Raw genomic sequence first — 25,680 nt, 5'->3', positions numbered from 1 at the left:
AATAAATTTCTTCTCCGGAGTTACAGCCAATCCGCTTGCTGGTTTGCGGAGCGCGGTGGGAAAGTAATGACAGGACGCTGATGATTTTATTTTTCGCTGTTAGCCGATCTGTGTGCAGATTTTAGACCCTCAGAAACAGGACTGAAAAAGGTCTGTTTGTGTGAATAGTTGATGTTCAGTAAGTTTCTAATGAACTTAAGCTCAGACAGAGGACCCGGACTGTGTTAGTACTTCTTGTAACTGTTGATCTAACTATTCTGTACTATACTACTGTTTTCTATGTTGTTCTGTGTTCTACTACATGTGCTTAACGGTGTTCTAACTGTCTCGTGTTTTGCTATTTTTAGTATTGTAAATGTTTTGTAAATGCTTGTTACAAATGCTTGTTGTTCTGCTAGGTGTTTGTCTAATTGTGTTGTGTTAACCTTCTATCGTTGTCATCCTCTGTTGCTTACATTTAGTTTAAACTGCATTGTTTTATGTTCTTCCAACTATGTTCTTCTGTCTTGTTCATAGACTGTATATAGCTGGACAGAGCATCGTCTTTCTAAAGTGAAGCCACCACAGGCGACCCCTGCTGTTCGGTTGCAGAAAACTGCGTAACCCCACCCATCCCCATAGGTTTCAATGGCAAAACAGACAACTTTCAATCACGTTTTTTTCTAATATACTGTAATTCTGCTGTAACCTCTGCTTATATTGTTACATTTTTATATCCCCACAGAATTCGTTTTTAAAAATGTTATTCAGCTCTATTCAAAAAGGTGTGGTTATTGTAAAAGGGCTGGTTATGGGCGGGACCAATACCAGACCGTCAGCTCTGCTCCGCTCCGCTCCGCAGCCTGTGACCTCGAGGCAGCCCACAGGGGCGGGGTTATTTAAATGAGTAGGAGCTCTCCACAGTCTTTCTCCCTCCTCTTGTCTCCACTGCGCAGACTCGGTATCAGGTTCGCCAAAATGGCGGAAGATTTTGGCTTCATTTTCATTGAATGAATGGGAACAGCGACACGGTGTCCATCTTTTTTTTTACAGTCTCTGGTCTTGTTCCATCTATGTTATTTGGTGTTATACTATGAGTTGTTCTTACTGAGTTGATATACAGTCCCCCTCAAAAGTATTGGAACAGTGAGACCAATCCATTTATTTTTGCTGTAGACTGAAGAGATTTGAGTTTGACAGAAATTCATGTCAGTTTTTATGTTCAGGTATTTGTATCTGAATCTGATAAACATTTCACTAGATAGCACCTTTTGTCTGAAACCACTCATTTTTCTTGTCAGCAAAAATATTGGAGCAGATCTGGACTTACAGTATTTAAAGTGAATAAAACTCAATATTTGGTGAAAACTGTAGAGAAACTGTGAGCAATAGCCTTTTCTTTACAGTGATGGTAAATAGAACCGGGAGTATCCATGAATACAACACAAACATAGTTGCAATTCTAAAAAAAATATTTTCTTTGGGGATTTTCTCTACTGCACATATTTCTTTATGTCCCTTATAAATGATTTTCTCACTTATTAAAATATATATATATATATATTATTAATCCCTTTATTAAAAAAAGGAAAATATGTATAGACCCTCCCAAATCATCTTAAACTTATGGTACTTATACGATAATTCCATACTCATTCAAATGTTTGTTATAATATTATATTCCTGCTTTGTTTGAATATATATAGTTAATACTGTTTAAATCTTGATTTTTTTTATTTTTAATTATAACTAAAAACCACCATTTTGAAAATATTAAAATATAATTATAAATTCTATATTTGAATGAGTTCATTAATATATATTTAAAATGATATACTTTTATTAATTTTATCTATTTACAATAATTTTTAAAGGTACCCACCTTTTACCACCACTTTTCCTTTATGTGGTATTCTGGGTAATTCTTTTTAAAAACCTCATTATGAATATTGTTGTTATTAGAGCTTTGTTTTAGATGTTTACTGTATTATCTTCCACTAATGTTTCAAAGCTTTCTAAGTTTTTCAGTCATAAAAAAAAAAATCTAATGTATGTTAATATATATTCCCAAAACCAGATAAATAAAAAAAAACATAGTGTAATTTGGTATTTAACTTTTCTGATTTTTTTTATACCAAACCCACTCAGAATGACTGACAGAAATAAGAAAAATAGGATGGGGATCATTATGGACTAGTAATGAAGTACAAAATCTGAATAATGATGTGAATTTTAACAGATCATGTGAATGGATGACTGTAATCATGTATACAGCCCATAATATCATTAAACCAGTGTGTACAGTGTGTACACTTCTGTAATGGCTTCATGACCACATATATTCTAGGATTTTCCATGCATTTTTCAACAAGAGAATGCAAAGCCACACGCTGCACACATTAAGGCATTAAGGCAGTCCTCAATTGTACACATTAAAATGTGTTTGAACGAAGAAGACGACTGATTTAACACCTAAAACAATTCATTGCTTGATATTCTCTGTGCCAATATGCCTATTATGAGAAGGAATAGCAGCATTACAAAGAGGTAAAATACATTTTTAGACCTTTTTTAAAAAATGTTGCATGCCTGAAATTGCAGAAATGGATGTATACTAACAAATATAGATACCACTTTAAAATAAGACTACCTTTATAAAGGGTTTATAACTGGTTTACAATTAGTTTATTAATGGTTACTAATTAGGTTGTAAATGCCTTAAAAATCATTAATAATCAGTTATAACACATACTGAGAAAGGGCAACAGTGACCTGTTGTTTACCGAATAGTGAATCCACAGCCATCTATATTGTTGTCCTTTCTACATATGTGTTATAACTGATTATTAATAATTTTAAGGCATTTACAACCTAATTAGTAACCATTAATAAACTAATTGTAAACCATTTATAAACCCTTTATAAAGGTAGTCTTATTTTAAAGTGGTACCCACCTATAATTAAGTTGAGCAGACAAAACATGAAATCATCTTTTGTTCATACTGTCTGCAATAAAAAAAAGTCAAAGCAAATGTAAAATAAACTGTTTCAAACTGATTTAGGGTTGCAAACCAAATAAACTGTTTTAACAGCCGTGACCACGGAGACAAATAACTACAAGACACACGTCAGATGGCACTTCCAAAAAGAAGTTAATTCCATACTCATTTGTACATAGGGAAAGGGATAAGGCTAAAGGAACAGAGAGAAACCAGGTAAGATCCGTATAAGAAGCTTATGGATTATGTACATATTAACAAAATGCAGCTGAAGTAGCTTGAAGCAACATCTTTGGGTTCCTCAGACTGACAGAATGGGACGTCTCACCCAACAAACATCATGAACAATGAACAACGGTTAAAAAACGCTTCATTCCCCTGTTAAAACCTGTGATAATAACGCTTTATCTTTCCATGGCAGACAGTGAACGAACTTAAATACAAAAGCAAACTCATCTGGCACTGTGTACAATTGGCATTTGTCGACACGAACAGGCCTAAATAAAGTTAGTAACGTTAGTGTATATGGTGTAGAAGTCTGCATTCCTGCGGAACAGCAGAAGAGCTACAGTCCTCTGGAAAGTCCCATGTCCTCCCCGACCCCACAAAAATATTCACACTGTCCTGGGAGGAGGGGAGGTCGGTGGGGCTGTCACCAAGTCTGATTGTAACCACCTTATAAAGTGCTTTCTCCAAAAAAACTCCACATAAGCATCGTTTTTTTTATCATTACAATAGATCTGTGTTAAGTACAACAATGACAACTGAAAGTCATACAAAATATATAATAATAATAATAACAATAACTGAATGAGGATTTAAGGGCAAGTAAATTCAGGCACAAGCTGAGAGTTCTCTCTCTCTCTCTTTCTCTTTCTGTCTTTTTTGATTTGCGCTCTCTTGCGTCGTCCGGCGCTCACTTCTTGAAAGGCGTCAGTCTGCCAATGTTGTGCCAGAAGTTGGAGCTTTTGCGTTTGGGTTCAGCCAGCATGAAGACCTGCTGCTGGGGCAGGCTGGTGGGCAGTGTCGGGTGTTTCTGGCGCAGCAGGAAGTCGTAGTAGGGCCTGGTCACTGCTGAAGGACACAAGCAGAGAAGTTGAGTTAGTTAGCGGTCTATTAACCTGTCCAGTGTCCACTCTTATTAGGGCTATTAGGGCTGCAACTAATGATTATTTTTGTAGTCGCTAATTTTTAAATAAATGATTATTTCTGCTATGTTCTCCATCTCTAATAACTATAGCACAGCTGAACATTGGGATATAAAAGGCATTTTAATGTGAAAATATACTGATATTTAATGAGTAAATATGTAATCTGTTGTGTTTGGGCACTTTTAGAGACACAAAGTTGAGTGTAACCTGTGTGAGTCAGCCATTTACCCATCTCCCTTTGCGTTTCTGTCCCCAGCACTTTTAACAATTAGTCGACAATTAAATTTGCAGTAGACATATGTAAATTATCGACATTGACTAATATAAAATTGACTAATCGTTGCAGCCCTATTGTGCATTATTCTAGTACTTTCAGGTACACTCATTCTTAGGGCATTTCTTAGCATATTGTCTCTTTTGATTGGTCAGTGTTGTCTGACACAGAAGCAAAAAAAGGAAATATGAAAGAAGGTCCAGTGTTCCAGACCAGAACATATATCTGTGCAGGATGAAGCTGCTTTAACAATGAACACTTACAATGGGCGGCTGCTAGGGGTGGGCGATATGGCCCTAAAATAATATCACAATATTTTCTGGTATTTTCACGATAACGATACTTTTGGCGATATGACAAAACACTTTAAAAAGTAATAATTTTAAAAATACACTATACAATGCAAGAAAATTAAAAAATATATATCTATTTTATTATTACATACAATATAATACTGCACACCCCTAAGTGAGATATTAAAAAATACAAGAAATTTATCAGATTTGTAACAGAAGAAAATGATCCACAATGTCATGATACTAATAATAATGCACTTCAAATATCTCCATATATCCAGGATTAAAGTAAAATAAATGATACTGGACAGATATAATCTGTCCCTAGTACCGTAGATATATAATGGGAAATGGGATGGGTGATATGGCACGATATTTTAGGGAATAATATTGTTCACGATATTTCTTTTTTTTTTTACGATATTATCGTGTACGATACAATATGGCACACCCCTAGCGGCTGCACATTTAAACAGTGCACGGCCGTGAGCAACAATTGCTGCACATATGGTGTTCAGCGTGAAAACAACTTGGCATGAATCAGCAGCAGAGAGTGTTTGTGCTGTAGTAACTATCTGTGTAATTGATCAGGTTAAACTGCACCTGAACAGCCGTTTAACTTAAATAAATGGAGTGTATTTGATAGTTGGATCGGATCAAGGTCAGATCATGTTGCCTCACAAAAAACTTTCCTCTCGCAGGTATCGGTACGGTTGCTTTTGCCCCTCGATTACTGATTACTGATTTTCTTTTTGCAATTACTGATTAAGAGTGTAAATGAATCAAAGTTCATTTTAGCTGGACCGAAAAGTGCTGGTATGAAAACACACTAAGACTCCATAGGAATGCATTGGCAAAATTAATAGGAAGTTTAGGAGCAGTCAAACATGGACTAGAGGTGTATAAAGACCCCCAAATGAAGGCTGTAGATCAATGGAACTTCATTTAATACATTCAGGATGAGTTAAAATGGCAGAACTATTGATGCACCTGACCACAGTGATGCTCTTTTAAAGGCAAGTTTCATCCATTCCTACTGGAAATAATATTGCAAATATAAAGCACCCCAGCATTGGGCTGTGGAGAATTGGATTCAGAACTAGTTTCTTCGGAGTGGTTGGGCTCCATACAGTACTTTTTTGTGAACACCTAAAGCTATTTAAGCACTGGGGGGTAAAACTCACTATTAATACCTCTGATATTAGAAGAAACAGAATTTGCAGATGTCTACATATTTCTGGATAAACAATGCTAATTGGTGGATGCAACTAATCGTTGTTTCCCAATACTTTATTGCCCTACATTTGTTATGTGTAACTTCTAAGGTTTTGCTATAGCCATTACTCATTATTCAAAGTTCAACCCAGGCCACAAAATAATTTTTATATATCTGTGACATTGGTAGAAGATCTAACACGTATCCTTCCCTGTCCTCACCTTTCGGCTTCCCGGTTGGATGGCTTTTGCAGGCATTCAGCATGGCCTGTTTCTTTTGGACCTCAGTGATGGAAAAACCTGCAGAGACACACATGAACTGTAATGAAAAAACTGCATTTTAGTGCAGTTTTTAATCATCCTAATGCAATTTATTTAAATGTATGGATCATTATCAGTATGGATCATCACAATACTGAGCATATCTTCCCTCTTTATTCTCTCTTGTGTGTTAGATAGCAGTTAACTTGTCAACCTGTTGAGGCCAGTTTAGTGTTTTACTCACTGTGAACAGTCACTCAAGTGAACATACATAAATTTCTCAGCTAAAATGTTGCCAGCACACAGGAAAAAAAAATATATGTATGATTTTCTCATTATAAAATGATGCATTTTATGTTTTATTGCTCTGTATTCTGACTCCGCAAGTTAAAGCTCACCTTCCGCGAAAATCCGATTTTTCTTGTTTTTTGTGGAATACAGTAGGTCTCTCCGAGTTGAATGTGTACACCTGCACATTAAACTGTTTTGCAGCCCCCATTGTCTGCAGGAGCTAAGCAAAGAAATTCCCCCTCCCCCCCTCCCCCCCTCCGAAAAACGGGTGAATTTTGAATTATCTTTCTGCCTACGTAGGCAGAAACTCACAGACCAGCCCACCTTGGCTCGAGAAACTCCCAGAGGCAGAGCTGAAGCAACGCAACATCACCGCTCATCAGTTAGGAGGTGGGAGGCAGTGAGCGGCAGAGCGGCGGAGGGGCGTCGCAGTGCTCCTAGCCAATCAGAGGAGAGATATTTGCATGCTGTTTGCATGTATGAATATTCATGAGCAAAGCTGGAATCCGGTCATTTTGGACACACCCCTAAAACAGTCCATTAAAAAAGAGCTATACAGAGACACCTGAGCACTTTTTTTTTACAAAAACGGCTCACATGTCATTCATTCATACTAGAGACCACAACTAGACATTTTAAAATGAAAGAAAAAACGACGGAAAGTGAGCTTTAAAGATAAAGATTCTTTACAGGTAAACAGGGTGTTGTCACATATATTTTGTTTGATTTAAGGTTTAAAAACCTGAACTTCATATTTATTTTACAAAGTCATTTTTTGTAAGCTTTTTCTCTTAAGTTTTGGTTTGTTTCCATGAATGGAAAATTCAAAGCTCACCAAAATACATTACAGCAAACCATGTGAGAAAATTCTCATTCTTTATTATTGGTTAAACATGCCTGGGGTGGAGCAAGAAAGTAAATACAGGAAAAAGGTTATGTGTTCTGGACTGGCAGGGATGGCAGTTAATATCTGTATTAATCATGTGGGTAACACCAGTTTAAATTGCACCTGCATAATTAAGTTAAACTCAAATCTCACATCTCTCCCTTTTGTAGAAACTTTATTTACTAACAATGTAAAGCATGTTTATGAATAAAACATATATGAGTCTAAATAATAATGTAATACAGTAATTAAAAAATAGATAGAAGAACTTTAAAAAATAGTTGATATCTGTTATTTATAGAAATAGTTTAATTATTATTCTTATTAATATAAGCTAATCATATGAATATCTAATCCAATATCGAGCATTTCTGTCAAGAATGAATCTCGGTTGTATTTCCTGATTCATTTTGTATTACTGTCTATCAGTTATGTGCATCATTTTATGCTTTTGCTGATGTTTATTTTGCTATTTAGTGTCCAACAGAAGAGGATGGGCTTCCTCCAGATCTCCTGGATGTCCCTAAAGCTGCTAGTTGTGAAAAACCACAATTAAACTTAACTCATCTACAGCTACAGGATGCTGACATAGAGAAAAATGAATGGAAATGACTTGAGTGTAATTTCAGTAGTGAAATATGAACAGGCTTTTAATGGCTGATTGATTTGAAGCCCTGTCTGGGCAGATGGCTCTGAGAAAGAGACACTTAATAACTTTGGCTGGCTGTGTGGATCTGAAGTCTGAATACTGGCAGAGTAACACAGCACTGCTTTCAGCATGAGAGGGATTTGTGGCTGTTTATCTTGAGGATCAGCAAACAGATTCACTGCACTCCTGCCACTGAACCAGAGCCAAAAACAGACCTTTAGGTTTTAATTCAAGCAAAGCAGAACTGCAGGGAAGTCACTGGACCACATGATCAAAATGAGTCTCCAGACGTCCCCCAGCAGCACATCAGGTAGGTAATATAGTGCTTAAACTTTCTAAAATATTATTAATATAGGCTACTAACGCTGGGTATCGTTTTAATATTTTCAATGTGATACCAGTACAGTATCTTAAATTCCATACCAATACATAAACAACACTTTTTTCAATATCTTTTTCTAAATTGCCACCAAAAAATACAAAAATACTAAAACAACATAATTTATTTTATTGTTTAAACTATAAAAAAAATTCCCTAAGTATACTGCTGGATGAATTTTTTTAAGAGTTCTTTTTAAGAAATATCAGCATTAGATTAAGAGTGGTGTCAGTCAACTAAAAATGAATTAAAATCATGACTCATTATTTTAAATGCTGATTTTCCTGTATTGTTGTGAGGGACCTTTTTTAACTGTATAATATCTTAGGGCAGAGAGAGAGAGAGAGAGAGAGAGAGAGAGAGAGGAGGACTGCATGAGTGAGCGAAAGAGTGAGACAGCACGAGCGCCTGAGAGATTTCAGCACAGTGGCGGTGTGTGGACAGTGTAAATGATCCGTGATTCTGTGCATGCTCTCTGCTTGTGTGTGTCAGAGTGCTGTCGAGGTTGTTATTATTGTGCTGTGTGTTTCATGCAAACTATCGAAAACCATAGACTGTATATAAGTATGGACAAGAAGACAGCTGTTGAAAATTGAAGCTACTACATCTCCTACGCCCTCTGGTGGCTGGCTCCAGTAAAACTTTTAACCCTGATTATTTCTATTCATTTGAATGGGAGATGATGGAAGTTTTAATCTAAAATTACACATCCAGGATGTATTTTTTTGGAAGTTGGGTTCTATACATTCTGCAAGCCCCCCTTCTGTGTTAATAACCCCCAGTGTTTTTTCTTTACAGTTAATGTGTTTTATAGGAGTATTTTGTGATATTTAAAGGGGTGTGGCGATGTGGTGACTGACACTCTGGCTGTGCGCGTCCTTGATACGGGTTGAGGGGGTCTCGGACATGTGGGTGGGCTTTGGGCAGTTACACGGCCTCACAGCTTTCATTTCAGCCATCTTTTGGCTTTAAAGCGCCGTAATGAGGGTGAATGGGGACGTTATATACAGTCAATGTCGAAAACAGACACAAATTTATTTATTTATTTATTTTTTCACATTTCTGTACTCAGTAGTACCGAGACATTGTGGTCGGTTCCATATTGTGGTCGGTGCATTTCCATTATAGTTTGCTAACTGTTGAATTAATCCAGCATGAGCTCCGTTTATGACTAAGCAAAGCATAACACCTTCACCACAGCGCTGAGAAGGGGTTAGGCAGCCATGGCCCCGCCCCCGGAGTGAAAATCATGAATCTGATTGGTTAAATTGTCCTTTGACTTTGCTAATATACTCATTACTACACCCTTCTCAAAATCAGTAGAAGGGTCACGCAGACACGTGAGGGCAGAAGCCGTTTTAAAAAGCTTTGATTGGTTAAAACCGCTGTCAGTCAGATAAGAGTCCTGTAGCAACTGAAAAACACAGACTAATGCTTTGAATTAGTTGTTGTTTTTTTTACATTACATTACACTACATTACATTACATTTGGCAGACGCTTTTGTCCAAAGCGACTTACAATAGTCAAGTACAATGTAAAATAAGTTTAAAGGTAAAAACAACTTTGGATAGGGATAAAAGGAGGTCAAAGGGGAGTAATAGGATAGAGGAGTGAAGGAGGGGAAGAAGGAAATGAGGTTAGAAGTAGTTAGTATGTTAGAGGTGTTAAGAGAGTAAGTGTTCTTTGAAGAGCTCTGTCTTCAGGAGTTTATTAAAGATAGTGAGAGATTCTCCTGATCTGGTAGTAGAAGGTAGTTAGTTAGAGGTGTTAGGAGAGTAGGTGCTCTTTGAAGAGCTCTGTCTTCAGGAGTTTATTAAAGATAGTGAGAGATGCTCCTGATCTGGTAGTAGAAGGTAGTTAGTTAGAGGTGTTAGGAGAGTAAGTGCTCTTTGAAGAGCTCTGTCTTCAGGAGTTTATTAAAGATAGCGAGAGATTCTCCTGATCTGGTAGTAGAAGGTAGTTAGTTAGAGGTGTTAGGAGAGTAAGCGCTCTTTGAAGAGCTCAGTCTTCAGGAGTTTAATAAAGATAGTGAGAGATTCTCCTGATCTGGTAGTAGAAGGTAGTTAGTTAGAGGTGTTAGGAGAGTAAGTGCTCTTTGAAGAGCTCTGTCTTCAGGAGTTTATTAAAGATAGTGAGAGATTCTCCTGATCTGGTAGTAGAAGGTAGTTAGTTAGAGGTGTTAGGAGAGTAAGTGCTCTTTGAAGAGCTCAGTCTTCAGGAGTTTAATAAAGATAGCGAGAGATTCTCCGTAGTAGAAGGTAGTTTGTTCCACCATTGGGGAACTCTGTATGAGAACAGTCTGGATTGCTTTGTGTGAGTGTTTGTTTGGCAAAGCGAGGCGACGTTCACTGGAGGAGCGCAGCGGCCGGGAGGTAGCGTAAGCCTTCAGGAGCGAGTGCAGGTAGGAAGGAGCCTGTTCTGACATCACCTTGTAGGCGATTGTATTGTTTTTTATTTTAGTTATTTTCTAAAATAAATTCTTACACTTACAATAGCTATAATATATATTTCCTGAGTAAAAATATGTAATGATTTACATGCATTTATTATCACGCCTTCTCTGAAGGGTTAGAAGGGCCTCACTGCACACCACTGCCAGCCCTATAGTCAAGTCAAGGCAAGTAGTTTTATTGTCAATACTGCATATGTACAGGACATACAGAGAATTGAAATTACGTTACTCTCCTTCCCAATTTTACAGCAAGTACAGATAATAGATCAAAAAAAAGAGAATGGAAGACACTATGGGTACAATACAGCAGGGACACAAATAGACATACATGAGACAGAAACAAGGTGCAGTAGTGTGGGGGAGGAATAGATATATAAATATAAGTAAAAAAAAGAAATAGATATAGTGCAATATTGATGGTGATTGAGATGGGATGACAGTATAATAGTATATAACAGTAGTGCAAATATGTTATATAGCTTAAGGCTGGTAAAGGCTACATTCAAAAAAGCACTTTGTTTTAGAATTATTTTCCAGTAGCATGCGTACTACATAGGCAAGTATGTAAACAGTTACATTGACAATGCAGCACAGTGTCTACGTGAACGCATGGCCAAGCAGCAAGTTTATCTCAAGTCTAAAACATATGAGACATGCTATTATTGTTAGTTTTATTACAGGACCCCCAGAAAAACGTGTGTGAGGGCTCACCTGTCTCGCGGTCATGCTGCACCTGTTCCCTCTCGTCTCTGAAGGCTCGGAGCCAGCGCTCTTTCTGTTCAGGTTTTTTGGCACAGAGCAGGTGAGTCTCGTCTCCGCAGAGCGAGCGCAGTTTCAGAGCGTTTTTCACGCTCACGTTCAGCTCCTTATCCTTCCCATCCTCCACGTCCAACACCTCCATCTGATCCATGTCCACCCGGCCCTTATAGTACAGTATGTCCCTGCGCAGCAGATCCTAAAGCACAACACAGCGGGTTAAAGAGGGTCACACTCACACAGCACACAGAAACTAACTCTGTAGTGCCATAGGGTTGATCCTATACAGTCTGGGAAAATTACTGTGTGTTTTCTAACTTACAAGGCACTTTAGACCCTTAATCTTTTAAAAAACAAAATTAATTTAGATTTTTAATTTTATATCATTCATTTTTACCTGTAGCTTTCTCTAAAACTACTCTAATTTAATTACTGCACATTATGCACGTTATTCACTATGGCCTTTATTAGCACATAACTACAACTGTTATGTGACCACCACAAATAATTACATTATTAGTTGTAATAATGCACAATAAACACTTGCTACATTAATAATGCATTAAGAAGTATTCCGTATTCAATATAAATTAAGATTCTACACATTACTAATTAGAGACTATACAGCACAAAAATTAGTGTCTTTTTACTCTTCATTGATGGTACTTTGTGTAAAAAGCAGTATCTCTATATCTGTATCAGAGGTAGAGTTACATACAGGGGTTCAGTTTAACAGTGTTCGGCCAATCAGGGGTTAAACTAACTTTTGTCCAGCTTAACATGTTTGTGAAAGTGTATTTAGTGTATTACATTACATTACATTACATTACATTTGGCAGACGCTTTTGTCCAAAGCGACTTACAATAGTCAAGTACAATGTAAAATAAGTTTAAAGGTAAAACATCTTTGGATAGGGATAAAAGGAGGTCAAGGGGAATAATAGGATAGAGGAGTGAAGGAGGGGAAGAAGGAAATGAGGTTAGAAGTAGTTAGTGTGTTAGAGGTGTTAGGAGAGTAAGTGCTCTTTGAAGAGCTCTGTCTTCAGGAGTTTATTAAAGATAGTGAGAGATTCTCCTGATCTGGTAGTGGAAGGTAGTTAGTTAGAGGTGTTAGGAGAGTAAGTGCTCTTTGAAGAGCTCTGTCTTCAGGAGTTTATTAAAGATAGTGAGAGATTCTCCTGATCTGGTAGTGGAAGGTAGTTTGTTCCACCATTGGGGAACTCTGTATGAGAACAGTCTGGATTGCTTTGTGTGAGTTTTTGGCAAAGCGAGGCGACGTTCATTGGAGGAGCGCAGCGGCCGGGAGGTAGCGTAAGCCTTCAGGAGCGAGTGCAGGTAGGAAGGAGCCTGTTCTGTCATCACCTTGTAGGTATTAGTTGGTGACAAAACACAAAATGTGCATTTTTGCTCATATCTTTTTTTTCTTTAAATTCTGTAACTGAGATGCATTAAATGCGTGTGTGTATAACATTTCATGCTGTCGTACTTTTTTACAGTAGACCATCTGGTGGTTGAAGAGGAAAAACATGCGCTGCTGGCTCTTGGCTTGAGGTGGTGAGATTTTTGTCAGTTCTCCAGAGTAGATCAGATCTGAGCTCCTGCTGAGGATGTCCTCCCCCTGAGACACACACATAAACGCATATATTAACCTGCTCTATTTTACAAATATATGCAGTACATGTTAAAAGTTTGGACACATCTTACATTCAGGTTTGGTTTTCATTATTTAAAATTGTCTGCATTGTAGATTAATACTAAAGTCATCCAAACTATGAAAAAAATGTGGAATTATTTAGTAAACAAAAAGTTTAAAAACCTCTTGTTTAAATGACAGCTTTATTTGTGTTTGAGGACATCAGTTGTGTTGATCAGGATCACCCAAGGAAAGGAAGAGCGTTACCAGAGCGTTCATGAGAGTTACCAGCCTCAGAAACCGCAAGTTAAAGAGGAGTCTATGTATATATATGTCTATGTTATTATCAGTACAGTGATGGCGGCGCTCGGAGCTGAAGTTAACGTTATGGGATTTAAACAGTGGTTTTTAATGAGTGTCATGTCCTGGCCCTGTTTCCTGTCTGTCCTCGTGCCTGTGTGTGTCCCACGTGACCTGTGCCCCTGTGTTCTGTCTCAGTAGTTTTCCACCTGTGTTAATTTGTAGCTCCGCCCCCTAGCCCCAGGTGTTTCCACTTCCTTTGTGTGTTATATAGCCTTCCTTTGTCACTTGTCCTTCTTCGGTCTTTGCACTAACATCTGTTGTTTGTCTCTCTCCGCGTTTCATTGTTTCATAGCCCTAGTCCTTTGTTCTTGTATATATATTTATTTCTTGTTTTTTCCTATTTCATTTCTCCCTGTTTATTTCCTTGTTTATTTCTAGTTTATCCCCTTTATTTATATTTATTTATTAAATATTTTCTTACCTGCATTTACGTCCGCCTCCACGTCTCCCTGCCTGGGTCACCCTGACAATAAGCTTCTTGTGCACTTTTTAAGTTATTAATGCCTCGTTTTAAATGTCAGGGCTCTCCGGATTCTAGTAAGGAGGTGTGGAGCTACTTTGAGCTGAATAACAGTGTAAAAAGTGATTTATCAGGGTAAATTATGACCCGTATCACCCAGTCTGAAGGATGTTTGGACAAACTGTTAAAATTTCTGGATCTCTGAACACTGTGGGAGAACGGAGGTGAGCTATTCATCAAAGGTAAGAACTGTTTTCCTACAATAAAAGTCAATTTTACACCGAAGTTTTCCTTTAACCCTTGTGTGGTGTTCGGGTCTGTGGGACCCGTTTTCATTTTTCATCAAATGATACTAAAAAAATATTTTTTCTAACTCAAACTCATTGGCATTGGCTCATTTTTTGTGAAAAACATATATCAAAACACATTTTCAACAAACACACACTGTACACCCCCCCCCTCCCTAACCATTTATATTACATACAGTATGTTTGGCCAAGGGCTAATAAACATTGCTTCATTTGTAAATTTGAAACTAAACAAATTTTCTACTCATATCTTGAGTTTAATTCATTTTCTTTTACATTTTATTAAAAAACTAATAAAAAAAGAGTAGCACTTTTTAAAAGAAATGTAACATAAGAAAGGTAAAGGGCAAATATTAACCATGTAAGCTGTTTATATTGCTTGCAGTTTAGGTGAAGCAAGCATGGGTAAAGCATTTTAATGTAAAATTGCTTAATTTTGCTGAATTAAATACAAGTAACAAAGTAAACGAGTAACAAAAATATCTAAATGCTTCACTTTATAGTCAGGATGACTTTACAATTTACAATGTAGCAAAAAGACACTGAATGAGAAGTTGTGTCTAAACTTTTGCCTGGTATATTGTATACAGTACAGGTGCTGGTCAACGAATTAGAATAATTTGAAATAGTGCAATCATGAAATTCTTTGAATGCATTTTTTGTGCAGAAAGCAAATCAGGTGTTCACCGCACCTGTCCTACTCGTTAGACTAATCACAGAACTCGTTACCTGGAAAAAAATTTGCTCAGCTGAGCTTTCCAAAAGGCCCATTTAGGCCATTTAACTGTGACACTGTTGTTTTATTGAATTAGAATAATGGAGAAACCGTTTCATTGAATTAGAATAATTTTTATTATAATTACAATCATCACTTTCTCAGTATTTTGGGGCTGCCCCCTTGGCTTGTATGACTGCCTGAAGTCTCCGCGGCATCGATTTGACCAGCTTGTCGCAAGTTTCCGCACTCACAGCTTCCCAGGCAGTGGCGATGTTCTGCTTCAGTTGGTCCAGCGTAGTAGGCTTTCTGTCGCGAATTTTCCGCTTGACGATGGCCCAAAGGTTTTCAATGACATTGAGGTCAGGCGAGTTGGCCGGCCATGCCAAAACTTCAAGCTGTTTTTTAGTGAACCAATCTTTGGTCAACTTTGCCGCATGAGCCGGTGCAAGATCCTGTTGAAATATGAAGTCTTCTTCGCCGAACTGTTCCTCAACAGTCTGAATCAGGAACGTTTCCAGAACATCTTGATATACGGCAGCATTGACAGTCTTCTTGAGGAAGCAGAGTTTCCCTACACCTCGAGCGGACATGCATCCCCAGACCATAACGCTCTGGGGAAACTTGACGGATCTTTTCACGCACTCGTGGTTGTAGGTTTCGCCACCACGACGCCAGACACGAGGACCTTGGTCACCGAAGGAGATGCAGAAGCGTGATTAGTCACTGAAGACCACTTTCTGCCAGTCTTCAGCAGTCCACTCGCCGTGTTCTTTGGCTCTTTTGGCCGTTTCTCCATTTGTTTCTTGTTCGGCATCGGTTTTACTGCTGGAACGCGAGATTTGAAGCCGAGTTCGCGCAGACGACGGTAAGTGGTTGATCTGGAGACGTCAGCGCCGGTCTGCTTGTTCCACAAGTCGGTGAGCTCGGAAGTGGACTTGAACCGGTTGCTGACTGCGATCTTTCTCAGCTGCTTGTTGTCGCGAGCAGAAGTTTTTCGGACGCCGGAACAGTTGGTGCGCTTGCTGCAGTTTTTCTTGAGAGCTTTGCAGACGGAAGACTGGCTGATGCCGAGCTGCTCAGCAATTTTAGTTTGGGTCAAGCCTTGTTGGCGAAGGGCTTGAATTTGAGCCACTATTCCGGTTGAGAGGTCGCGCTGCTTACCCATGATTGATTTTACAACTTAGAAATTCTACTCAACCCTGACTTTATACTGCACAGTGAACACTCTTCACAGAAAACAAAAATTCGAGCATTTATTCTAATTCAATGAAACGGTTTCTCCATTATTCTAATTCAATAAAACAACAGTGTCACAGTTAAATGGCCTAAATGGGCCTTTTGGAAAGCTCAGCTGAGCAAATTTTTTTCCAGGTAACGAGTTCTGTGATTAGTCTAACGAGTAGGACAGGTGCGGTGAACACCTGATTTGCTTTCTGCACAAAAAATGCATTCAAAGAATTTCATGATTGCACTATTTCAAATTATTCTAATTCGTTGACCAGCACCTGTATATTATATTTTACAAATGCATAATTGTAACAGAATGGTTCTAAATACAACCAAATATAAATATTAACTTCTAGACTGTATAGTAACGCTGTTTGTTACCCACCTCCCAGTCCTCTATGGAGCTCTGCCACTGAGCGATCTTATCTACGTTCTCGAGGCGCCGTTTTCTCTCATTAATCAGTCTGGCCACATTCTTCATCCCATTTAAGGCTGCCTCCACATCTTTGTAGTCCCTGAAAAAAAATCTATTTATTTATCATTGTCATTTTACACACAATTACAGCACAATAAATCACGATCATGTTTATTTTCAGGACAAAACTGAGGATTAATGTATTTTAGCATTCTAGAAATAGCGGAGCAGTAAACATTAAACAAGTAAGGGCAGATTAGACTTGCACTCCTCCACTGGCCTGAAAATCTTAAACTGATCTAAATTAACTGTTTCTAACACACAGTAAGGCTGGGCAGTATATTGTAAATATTGTTATATTTATAAAACTTTTGCAAGATATACAAAATAAATGTGTGCAAATTATTTTGGAGGGTTGTTTGTATGGAAATACTGTGTAAATTATGCTGTAGCAACATCGTGATTAAAGAGCAGAATAATGACTTTATTTTACCATCTCAAACAACATGGAATATAATATATATATATTATATATGTATATATATAATATACAGCTCTGGAAATCCTCTGGAATATAATCAAGAGGAAGATGGATGATCACAAACCATCAAACCACCAAACTGAACTGCTTGAATTTTTACACCAGGAGTAAAGCAGCATAAAGTTATCCAAAAGCAGTGTGTAAGACTGGTGGAGGAGAACATGATGCCAAGATTAGGCCGGTCACAACAATTGCAATGCTGATTTATCGTACAATAAATGAACATGACCTCAATAATTTTTAATAATCGTGATATTGTCTAGTGTGTTTATTTGTATGTTTGTTCATTTATATATAACAGTTAAAAGTATTTTAACCAGACATGTTTCAATAACTGTGACTCCATAACATACACACAGTGTGAACTAAAGTAGGGGAAGAAATAAGTATATAATTCCAAAACTAATTATAATAAATTATTATTACAATTTTTGCTGTTGTTAAAAAGTTTACAATTGCTATTTTATGCTATTCTGTTATTATGTCAGTGGCATTTATTAGTCTCAAAATTACAAAAATATCTTGTATCGCAATAATTTCTGGGACGATATATCGTCCACAAAAAAATCTTATCGTGACGGGCCTAGCCAAGATGCATGAAAACTGTGAAATAAAATGAGGGTTATTTTACCAAATATTGATTTCTGAACTTTTAAAACTTTATGAATATGAACTTGTTTTCTTTGCATTATTTGAGGTCTGAAAGCTCTGCATCTCTATTTGTTATTTCAGCCATTTCTCATTTTCTGTAAATAAATGCTCTAAATGACAATATTTCTATTTGGAATTTGGGAGAAATGTTGTCTGTGTTTTATAGAATAAAACAATGTTTATTTTACTCAAACATAAACCTATAAACAGCAAAATCAGAGAAACTGATTCAGAAACTGAAAATCCAGAGCTTTATAGAAACATGGTGTGTTTTGTTGTGTTAAAAAACACAAATACTTTAAAATGACAAGGTTTTCATCATCTGCCATAGTTATGTGCCATAGTTAACACATCTGGTGGACAGTGTTAAATATGGCACATCATGTAATTTATAATAGTGCTCTTGATCACAATCAGTATAGAATACATGCAGATCTAACACATTACTTTTGACTGTTAGTGTGAATACAAAAAAAAGAAAAAAATCACTAAACTAAATTTTAATTTAATTTTTTATTGCTGTATTGTTGGTTTTTTTTTTACCAGAGAGGCCCGGACCTGGGGCCTCGTGTACTAAGACTTGCGTGGGCTTCCTACTAAAAAGTTCCGTACGCACAAAAAAAATCCGGATTTATCAAACCGTGTGTAGGCAGAATCCCACGGACTTTCTCTTAGTACATCGCAATCAACTTGAAATCAAGCGCAAGTGCACGAAAACAACACACCTGCCACGACTCCTCCCAGGGTATGTTATAATAATAATAATAATAATAATAATAATAATAATAATAATAATATGCTAGAATATAATATGCAAGTCAAGAAAGAAAAGTGTTGCAATATGCGTAGCGTAATAACTAATAATTACCCATGTTTAAATTAATTATTCTAAGATGGATAATAAATGCTTTCATTTAAATGCTTTAAATGAGTTTCTTACCAAGAAGCCACACGTCACGTCTTATCCTCTTATACTCTTGGAAATCTAAAAAGCCAGTCATCATCATGATCCAAAAAAACATAAAAAGAGCGGAAAATGAGCTCTCAGTGAATTCGGCCATTAGCAATATTTTCCGATAATGCCAACGCTGCATCTCCAACAACTTCAGCGCAAACCTTTATTCATGTTTATATAATCTAGGCTAAGTGGAAACACGTTGAATGATTATTTCTGTAAGCCAATTAAATTGTCTGATTAATTTACTTTATTTTACCCAATAATGGCTTTACTACAATGTGTGCACAAAGGTTATCTTAATAGCTGTATTTTCAATGCATCGCCTCTAAGTGTCGCCAAATGACAAAAAACACAATACGTACATACAAAACGAAACGAAAGTGCCGTGGAGGAATGCACTTCCTCACGTTCAAGTCAAATCTGAATGTGAGTATGAAATATAACAAGTAATATAATACAGGAAATTGACAAATCCTGCCCCTAACAGCTGGGGTTATGCATAGGGCTCAGCCAGGATCTACTACTCACTCAACTAACAACAATAGCAAGACCACCACAATCTGATACTGGCTCGACAAGAATCCAGAAGCACAGCCTAACACTATGTTCATGGTCCATTGCCTCAACTGCCAAGTAACAGACCTACCAAAAAATAACCTATGAACACACAGAATCCCTCCTTAATCTAAGCTCACTTCCTTTAACTATGGCAACAACACACCTACCTAAGCACAATCACACACAATAAATCACATTATAAGTTGCGTGAGCAGAACACAGCAACCACTACCATCTGATACTGGCTCGACAAGAATCCAGAAGCATAGCGAACTATGTTCATGGTCCGTGCCTCAACTGCCAAGTACTCAGACGTCTACAAAACTCATGAGACAAATTACTACAAGAGCAGGACCACACCAATCCCCTTCATCCAAACTCTAACACAAACTTCAGTGCAAGCTCTTCTCAGGGGTCATCAGGCAGGCATAACATAATATAACCTTTAGTACATGAGGCCCCTGGTCCTGGTGATCCACAACCCAGTAAAGTATAACTTTAGGTCTGACACACCTACTCCATGTAACAAAGACTATCAAAGGTTTGTGAATTATAAATATTAGAGCCAGGAATGCAAGGTGTGATCTCTCCATGGTGGTAGATCTTTAGATCCATAGCAGTATCACTGCATGTACTTTTGTACTCTAAGTTCTGATAATGTAGCTAATGCTAGTTTAGTACAGAAAGATCTAATTCATGTTAGCGTACCTGTGCTGGGGGTTGGTGTACTTCAGTAACTCAGCCAGCTGGAGAGGGTACTTGCAGATCTTCTGGACAGGGGTCAGGAGGAATCCATCCAGAGAGATGTCGATCATCTTCTGGAGCAGACGGCACGCCTCGAAGAAGAAGACGTACTTGTTGAGCTTCATGAGTTTGGAGAGCTGGACACAAGCGTTGGGGTGGTTGTTGCAGTACTCTGAGTAGATCTGAAAGTCTGTTTGCTGTAGAGACAAAAAATAAAAAAACTTATTTTAGTGATCATTAAATTAAAGCTTTTTCTGCATAAATCTTGATGATGTTCAGTTAAGATTATTCTAGATGCAGAAAAAGGGCAATGTGCATCAGGAACGATCCCACCCACCCATCATCCAGACTGAGAAACAGCTTCATTCCAGAAGCTGTAAGACTCCTAAACTCTACCTAACAACATACTGCACTGACACTTTACAAGGACAAATTACTGTTTACAACACTGTCACTTTAAACCTCACTGAGACACATTATCTTCTACTGCTCTTAATTCACATTATGATGCTGCTATAGCAAAAAATGCACCCTGGACTTCACCCTGTTGCTGCTCTACTCTCTCTATTTATTATTTTTTTGTGTGTATTAATCTTTATCTATTTTGTTATATTCTATTTTTATTGTATTCTTTTATTTTGTTATCTTATTTTATCTATATATATATATATATATATTTTAACAACAGCTCTTTTGTGTAAACTGGATCATGAAATCACATTTTCGTTCCACCTCATGTACCACGTGATGCGAATGACAATAAAATCACTCACTGAATCTCCATGTTTATGTAAATATTTTTTTCAACATTTTCTGAATCTGTTTAGTCTTTCCTAACTTGTTTCTCACAAGTTGTTATCTAAGGCCCTATCTTACACCCTGCTCAGGGCATGTTGTGATGCTCATTGCTCAGGTAAATTTCTGGAGTATTGCTATCTTGGCAATGGAAAACACAGGTGCTCCACTGACTGAATACAACCTAGACAGACGTCTACATTCAGATGCTCATTGCGAACTTGGCAGTGAGTTGTCAACGTGGGTGCGTCCCCAATGCACATAAAGCCCTGCTTGTAATGCATGCATGAACATGCAGCAGTGCACAAACCCATAGCGCCTGCCTATGGGAAGCTATGCTTTTTTAAAACATTTATATCAGCAATAAACATAATGAATGAGCGTAACCAAGCAGGTCAGTTTCTTCTTCAGAGAAGCATTAAACAGGTCCAGGTAGCTGCACCATTAAAATAGCAATATGCCAAAGTAAGAGCTCACCTGGCTCTTAAAGAGAATGGCAAGTGACACGCTAATTGGTTTATTGCATGTTACACCCAAAACACAAAAAATATTAATTAATGGAATAAGAACATGCCTTTGGTGTACTTTTCCCATCGTTGCGATAGCAAAGACACTGGCACACACTAAATCAGTGATGAGAGATTGCTAAAATAGGGCTCTTAGAGTTTCAAGATCTGACTCCTTGAAAATGAAGCAAATTAAATTTCATTTGGCAGACGCTTTTGTCCAAAGCGACTTACACTAATGAAGTACAAAAGTAATAGGAATTTAGATAACCCAGTTAAATTGAAAGGCTGCATTTTAAGTCATTCTGTTGGCCAGTTTCACACAAAACAGATGAATTCACAAGTCCTTCAGTTGTACACGACAGGAGGCAGGAGTTAAGTTTATCAGCTGCTCTGTATGATCACTAATATTTTAGAAACATTGGGAAACACAGATTTGGCATGTTGGTGGATCTACAGAAACCAGATGGTTAAAAATAATTCTTGAATTGTCTGTAATTAGTTTTTTTTGTTTCTTTTACAGACACTAGTAAAATACATTCAACCATATGTGATGCCATCAAAGCAGTCACCTTGGATACCATATCAACTGCCTAGCAACCACATCTAGGTTTGATCTTTTTCGTGTGTAATCCGTTGCCTTAACATTTTTCTGTGATGCTGCTTTTCGAACATCAGTAAAAGCAGTTATAAAAGTGCTATACAAGTGAATTTGATTTGATGTACAAACACTCTAGCAACCGTTTTTTATTTCCACATAGCATCAGCCTAGTAAGTGATTGCTGGTTAATTAAAAAAAAAAAAATGTTTTTACTTACATGCTCTAGGAAGCATGAGCCAATCTCGCTGAGATGGGGCTCGTCCTTGTTGAACTTTTTCTCCAGACATTTCAGAAGCTTCTTCTGGAAGCGGTAGATATCCTCGATGTTTCCGAAGATGGTGCACAGCTGTTCCTCTGTGAACATGTCCATACGCTTCCGACACTGTTTGATGTAACCCTACAGAGAGCACAGAGATTATTATTATTAAAATAAAGATGCTGCTTCAGAATAAACTACTATACATCTGGTTAGTGCCCTCTAATGGAGAAATTCATTTATTTATTAGACGGGGGTACAGAACCTTTGGGAGAATTTGGCCTAAAAGAGATATGCGGTCAAAAACTAAGCTTATTCCCTCTCTAGACAACCAACCCATAGGGCCATATTTCTCCAATCTGCAGCTTTGGTCAGTTGCGTATCACGCATCTGGATTTAGGGTGTGTCGGTGTGTTTATGGTATTGTGAGGGCACAAAAATACTTATTGTGTGTCTCGAAATGCACAAAAGGTATGTACTAATTCTTTAAATTAATCATGGGTGTGTTTTGGGCATAACATGAAATAAACCAGTAATAAATCAGTGTGTCAGTTGTCATTTCCTTTAAGAGGCAGGTGAGCTCTGACTTTGGTGCGTTCGTATCTTAACAGCGTGGTGTTTTTGTGCGTCTCAGCAGAGACAGATACTGATCTGCTCGTTCACACTGTGAAGATACACCAGCAGCTCATTTAAGAGAACAGTACTGTTATTTTATTCTTTATACTGTTTATTTTGCTCTTGCTTTGCTGATCATTTACTTTTTTGATACAATCTGGTAAAAATCTCAATTAGGGGTGCGCCATATCATAAAGTATTCTACAAACCAACTCAGACCATTTAGGTGATAATGACAGAAGGCGATAACAATATTCTTGGCGATATAAAAAAAAAAACCATTGAATTAAAAAAATAATCATTTCAAGAATACACTACTGCAAAATGAAATTTAATTTGGCAATATTGTTGCATATGATATGATATGGCACACCCCTAGTTTAGGTTTTTACCAGATTTGTAACAGAATTATACATGATCCAGTTATGACACTAATAATGCACTACATATATTTAGGATTAAAGTAAAATAAACGGTACTGGACATATATAATCAGGCTGTAGTAGATATGATTTAATGGGGAATGAGAACATTGTGAATTTTGTTTTTGCTGATGGCCCTCAAATAATATCACGATATTTCAAGGTAATGTTAAGATAACGATAAACAGAATTTTTGGTGACATTATTGCCTACGATACGATATGACACACCCCAACTGGTGGGCTACTAATAATGTATTTGTGATGCCAAGGCCATTTAATGTGTATATGGGCTTTTTTATATAATTTTATACATGTGAAGTCAGCCACCGCTTCTTTTCGAGCTGCTGCTGATGCAGCATTGCCGAGCAGCATCACAGCGCTAACGCTCGGAGGAAAGCGCAGCGGCTCGGTTCTGATACATCAGCTCACAGATGCCCTGTGCTGCAGACATCACCCTAGGAGTGATGTGGGGAGAGAGCGCCATCTACCCACCCGGGGGGGAGCAGGGCCAATTGTGCTCCCTCTGAGCGCCGGCAGCTTGATGGGAAAGCTGCATGAGAGGGGGTTCGAACCTGCGACCTCCTGCTCATAGTGGCAGCGCTTTAGACCTCTGGACCACTCACCGCCCAGCTATTTTGTTTTAAGTTAGGAGTGAAAGCACCCTTAGTCCAGTCTTTTGATTAGTCCTGATCCTTTGACCCCTGATCAATCTCTAAAAGAGATTCCTCTCCAAACTGACCTCACAGATGTCCTTCAGGTGTTTGATGTAATCCCTCTCTGTGCTCATGATCTCGTTGATGACGTTGGTCCTCATCTGCTCCTTGCAGGGCAGTCCAGGCCCCAAAAGCAGAGCCATATCAGCACTGTGCTCCTCCTGAGCCTCCTCCAGCTGGGCTAGGTACTCCTCCATGGGCTCATCCTGATTCACACGCAACTGAGACGGCAGACAGAAGCAATTGAGATAAAATAATAGTGAACTTTTCTTCCTTTACATTAGATGTATGTGTATGGTGTTAATCTCTTCAACGAAATAATGGAAAGGGTTTTTAATTTTGCTAATGACAACCATGTGAAAAAATCTATTTAATAACAATATAATATGTATTTTAATTTCATCTTATTAGTGACAAAACGAAAACACTTTATGTATAATGTAAGTAGCATTAGTCTCATTTCATTTTGTACATATAGTGTCCCAAGAATTGCAATTCGGTGCATCTGTCGTGGCTCTACCTGTGATCTCCAGTCTTCCGACTACGATACCCAGAATGCACCTCACACTGACATCACTCTCTCACACAGTTACACCACACAGCACATGACACTACCAGAAAGTCAAATCACCAGAGTATTGATTTCACCTGTTCACTTTACTATAAATACACCATCATTCTACACCTGGAAGAGTATTGTCGTTTTCAATTCCTTATTTTAACCCTTACTGCTACTGTTTACTGGTATTGACCTTGCTCATTTTGACTACCTTTTGTAACGCCCTTTATTTAATAAAGTCTGTTTACAGCATCCTTTTGCAAATTTTGTGTTTTTTTGTTTGTTTGTGTTTTTTTTTGTTGCTATATTTACTTTTCTTATTTACTCTACTTTCTATTTTATTCTATTTACATGAAAATAATGGACAAACAATAAAAAAGTCACATTAAATTTGCCACTAATTGAATGTGTCACATTGTATATATATTTTTTTTTTTTCAATATCGTCACCTTCCTAAAATAATCACTTATTATTACGTTTTTCAGGAAACGCAAAAAAGCAGTGTAACCAACAAGAAACATATATATATATATATATATATATATATATATATATATATATATATATATATATTTTAAATGTAACATTTTAACAACCACATTTCTAGCTAGCTTTATTTTCTTAGCTATTTTGCTCAATAAGAGTATACAACTATAAAAAATATTCATATATAGCCTTTTATATATTATGTATAGCCTTTATTACTAAGAAGTAATCTTTATATTGTACTAAGAATATCATCATTACCAATTGGAGCAAGCCCTGAATTGTGGAAATCGGTTCAGTAAAGGTAAGACTAGTCTAATATACTATTAAGCCATTAGCCTAAAGGGGTCAAATCAAATTATCTTTTTATTTTATGTTTTCTATTATTTTAGGAAGATGACAATATGTTACATTCAGTAAATAAACAATAATTGTGTGTTAAAATGAGCAGAAATGTGTCAAAATGAATGCATTTGATTTGAAAAGTAACTAAAACCTAAACTCATACATAGGAATTCAGTTGAATTGTGGCAAAATGTTAATGTTTTGTGATGAACTC

At 37.3% G+C, this 25,680-nt stretch overlaps 1 protein-coding gene across 4 annotated transcripts in view; it reads right to left on the bottom strand.

The window, feature by feature from the left end:
• Window positions 1-3,112: 3,112 nt before the first annotated feature.
• LOC103034863 (rho guanine nucleotide exchange factor 4) overlaps window positions 3,113-25,680 on the bottom strand; it is a 130,448-nt gene continuing 107,880 nt past the window's right edge. For all 4 annotated transcript variants that reach the window (XM_049480859.1, XM_049480860.1, XM_022666615.2 and 1 more), the window contains 8 exons: window positions 24,102-24,296; window positions 22,285-22,464; window positions 20,130-20,362; window positions 16,684-16,813; window positions 13,076-13,207; window positions 11,545-11,788; window positions 6,137-6,214; window positions 3,113-4,052 (listed from right to left, as the gene is read on the bottom strand). In XM_049480859.1, the coding sequence (XP_049336816.1) occupies window positions 3,895-4,052; window positions 6,137-6,214; window positions 11,545-11,788; window positions 13,076-13,207; window positions 16,684-16,813; window positions 20,130-20,362; window positions 22,285-22,464; window positions 24,102-24,296 (1,350 nt within the window). In that variant the 3' untranslated portion in view covers window positions 3,113-3,894. The remainder of the gene's footprint in view (window positions 4,053-6,136; window positions 6,215-11,544; window positions 11,789-13,075; window positions 13,208-16,683; window positions 16,814-20,129; window positions 20,363-22,284; window positions 22,465-24,101; window positions 24,297-25,680) is intronic.

The sequence above is a fragment of the Astyanax mexicanus genome, chromosome 6 (assembly GCF_023375975.1).
Source record: "Astyanax mexicanus isolate ESR-SI-001 chromosome 6, AstMex3_surface, whole genome shotgun sequence".
Classification (NCBI taxonomy): domain Eukaryota; kingdom Metazoa; phylum Chordata; class Actinopteri; order Characiformes; family Acestrorhamphidae; genus Astyanax; species Astyanax mexicanus.
This window is presented reverse-complemented; position numbering and strand designations above follow the sequence as displayed.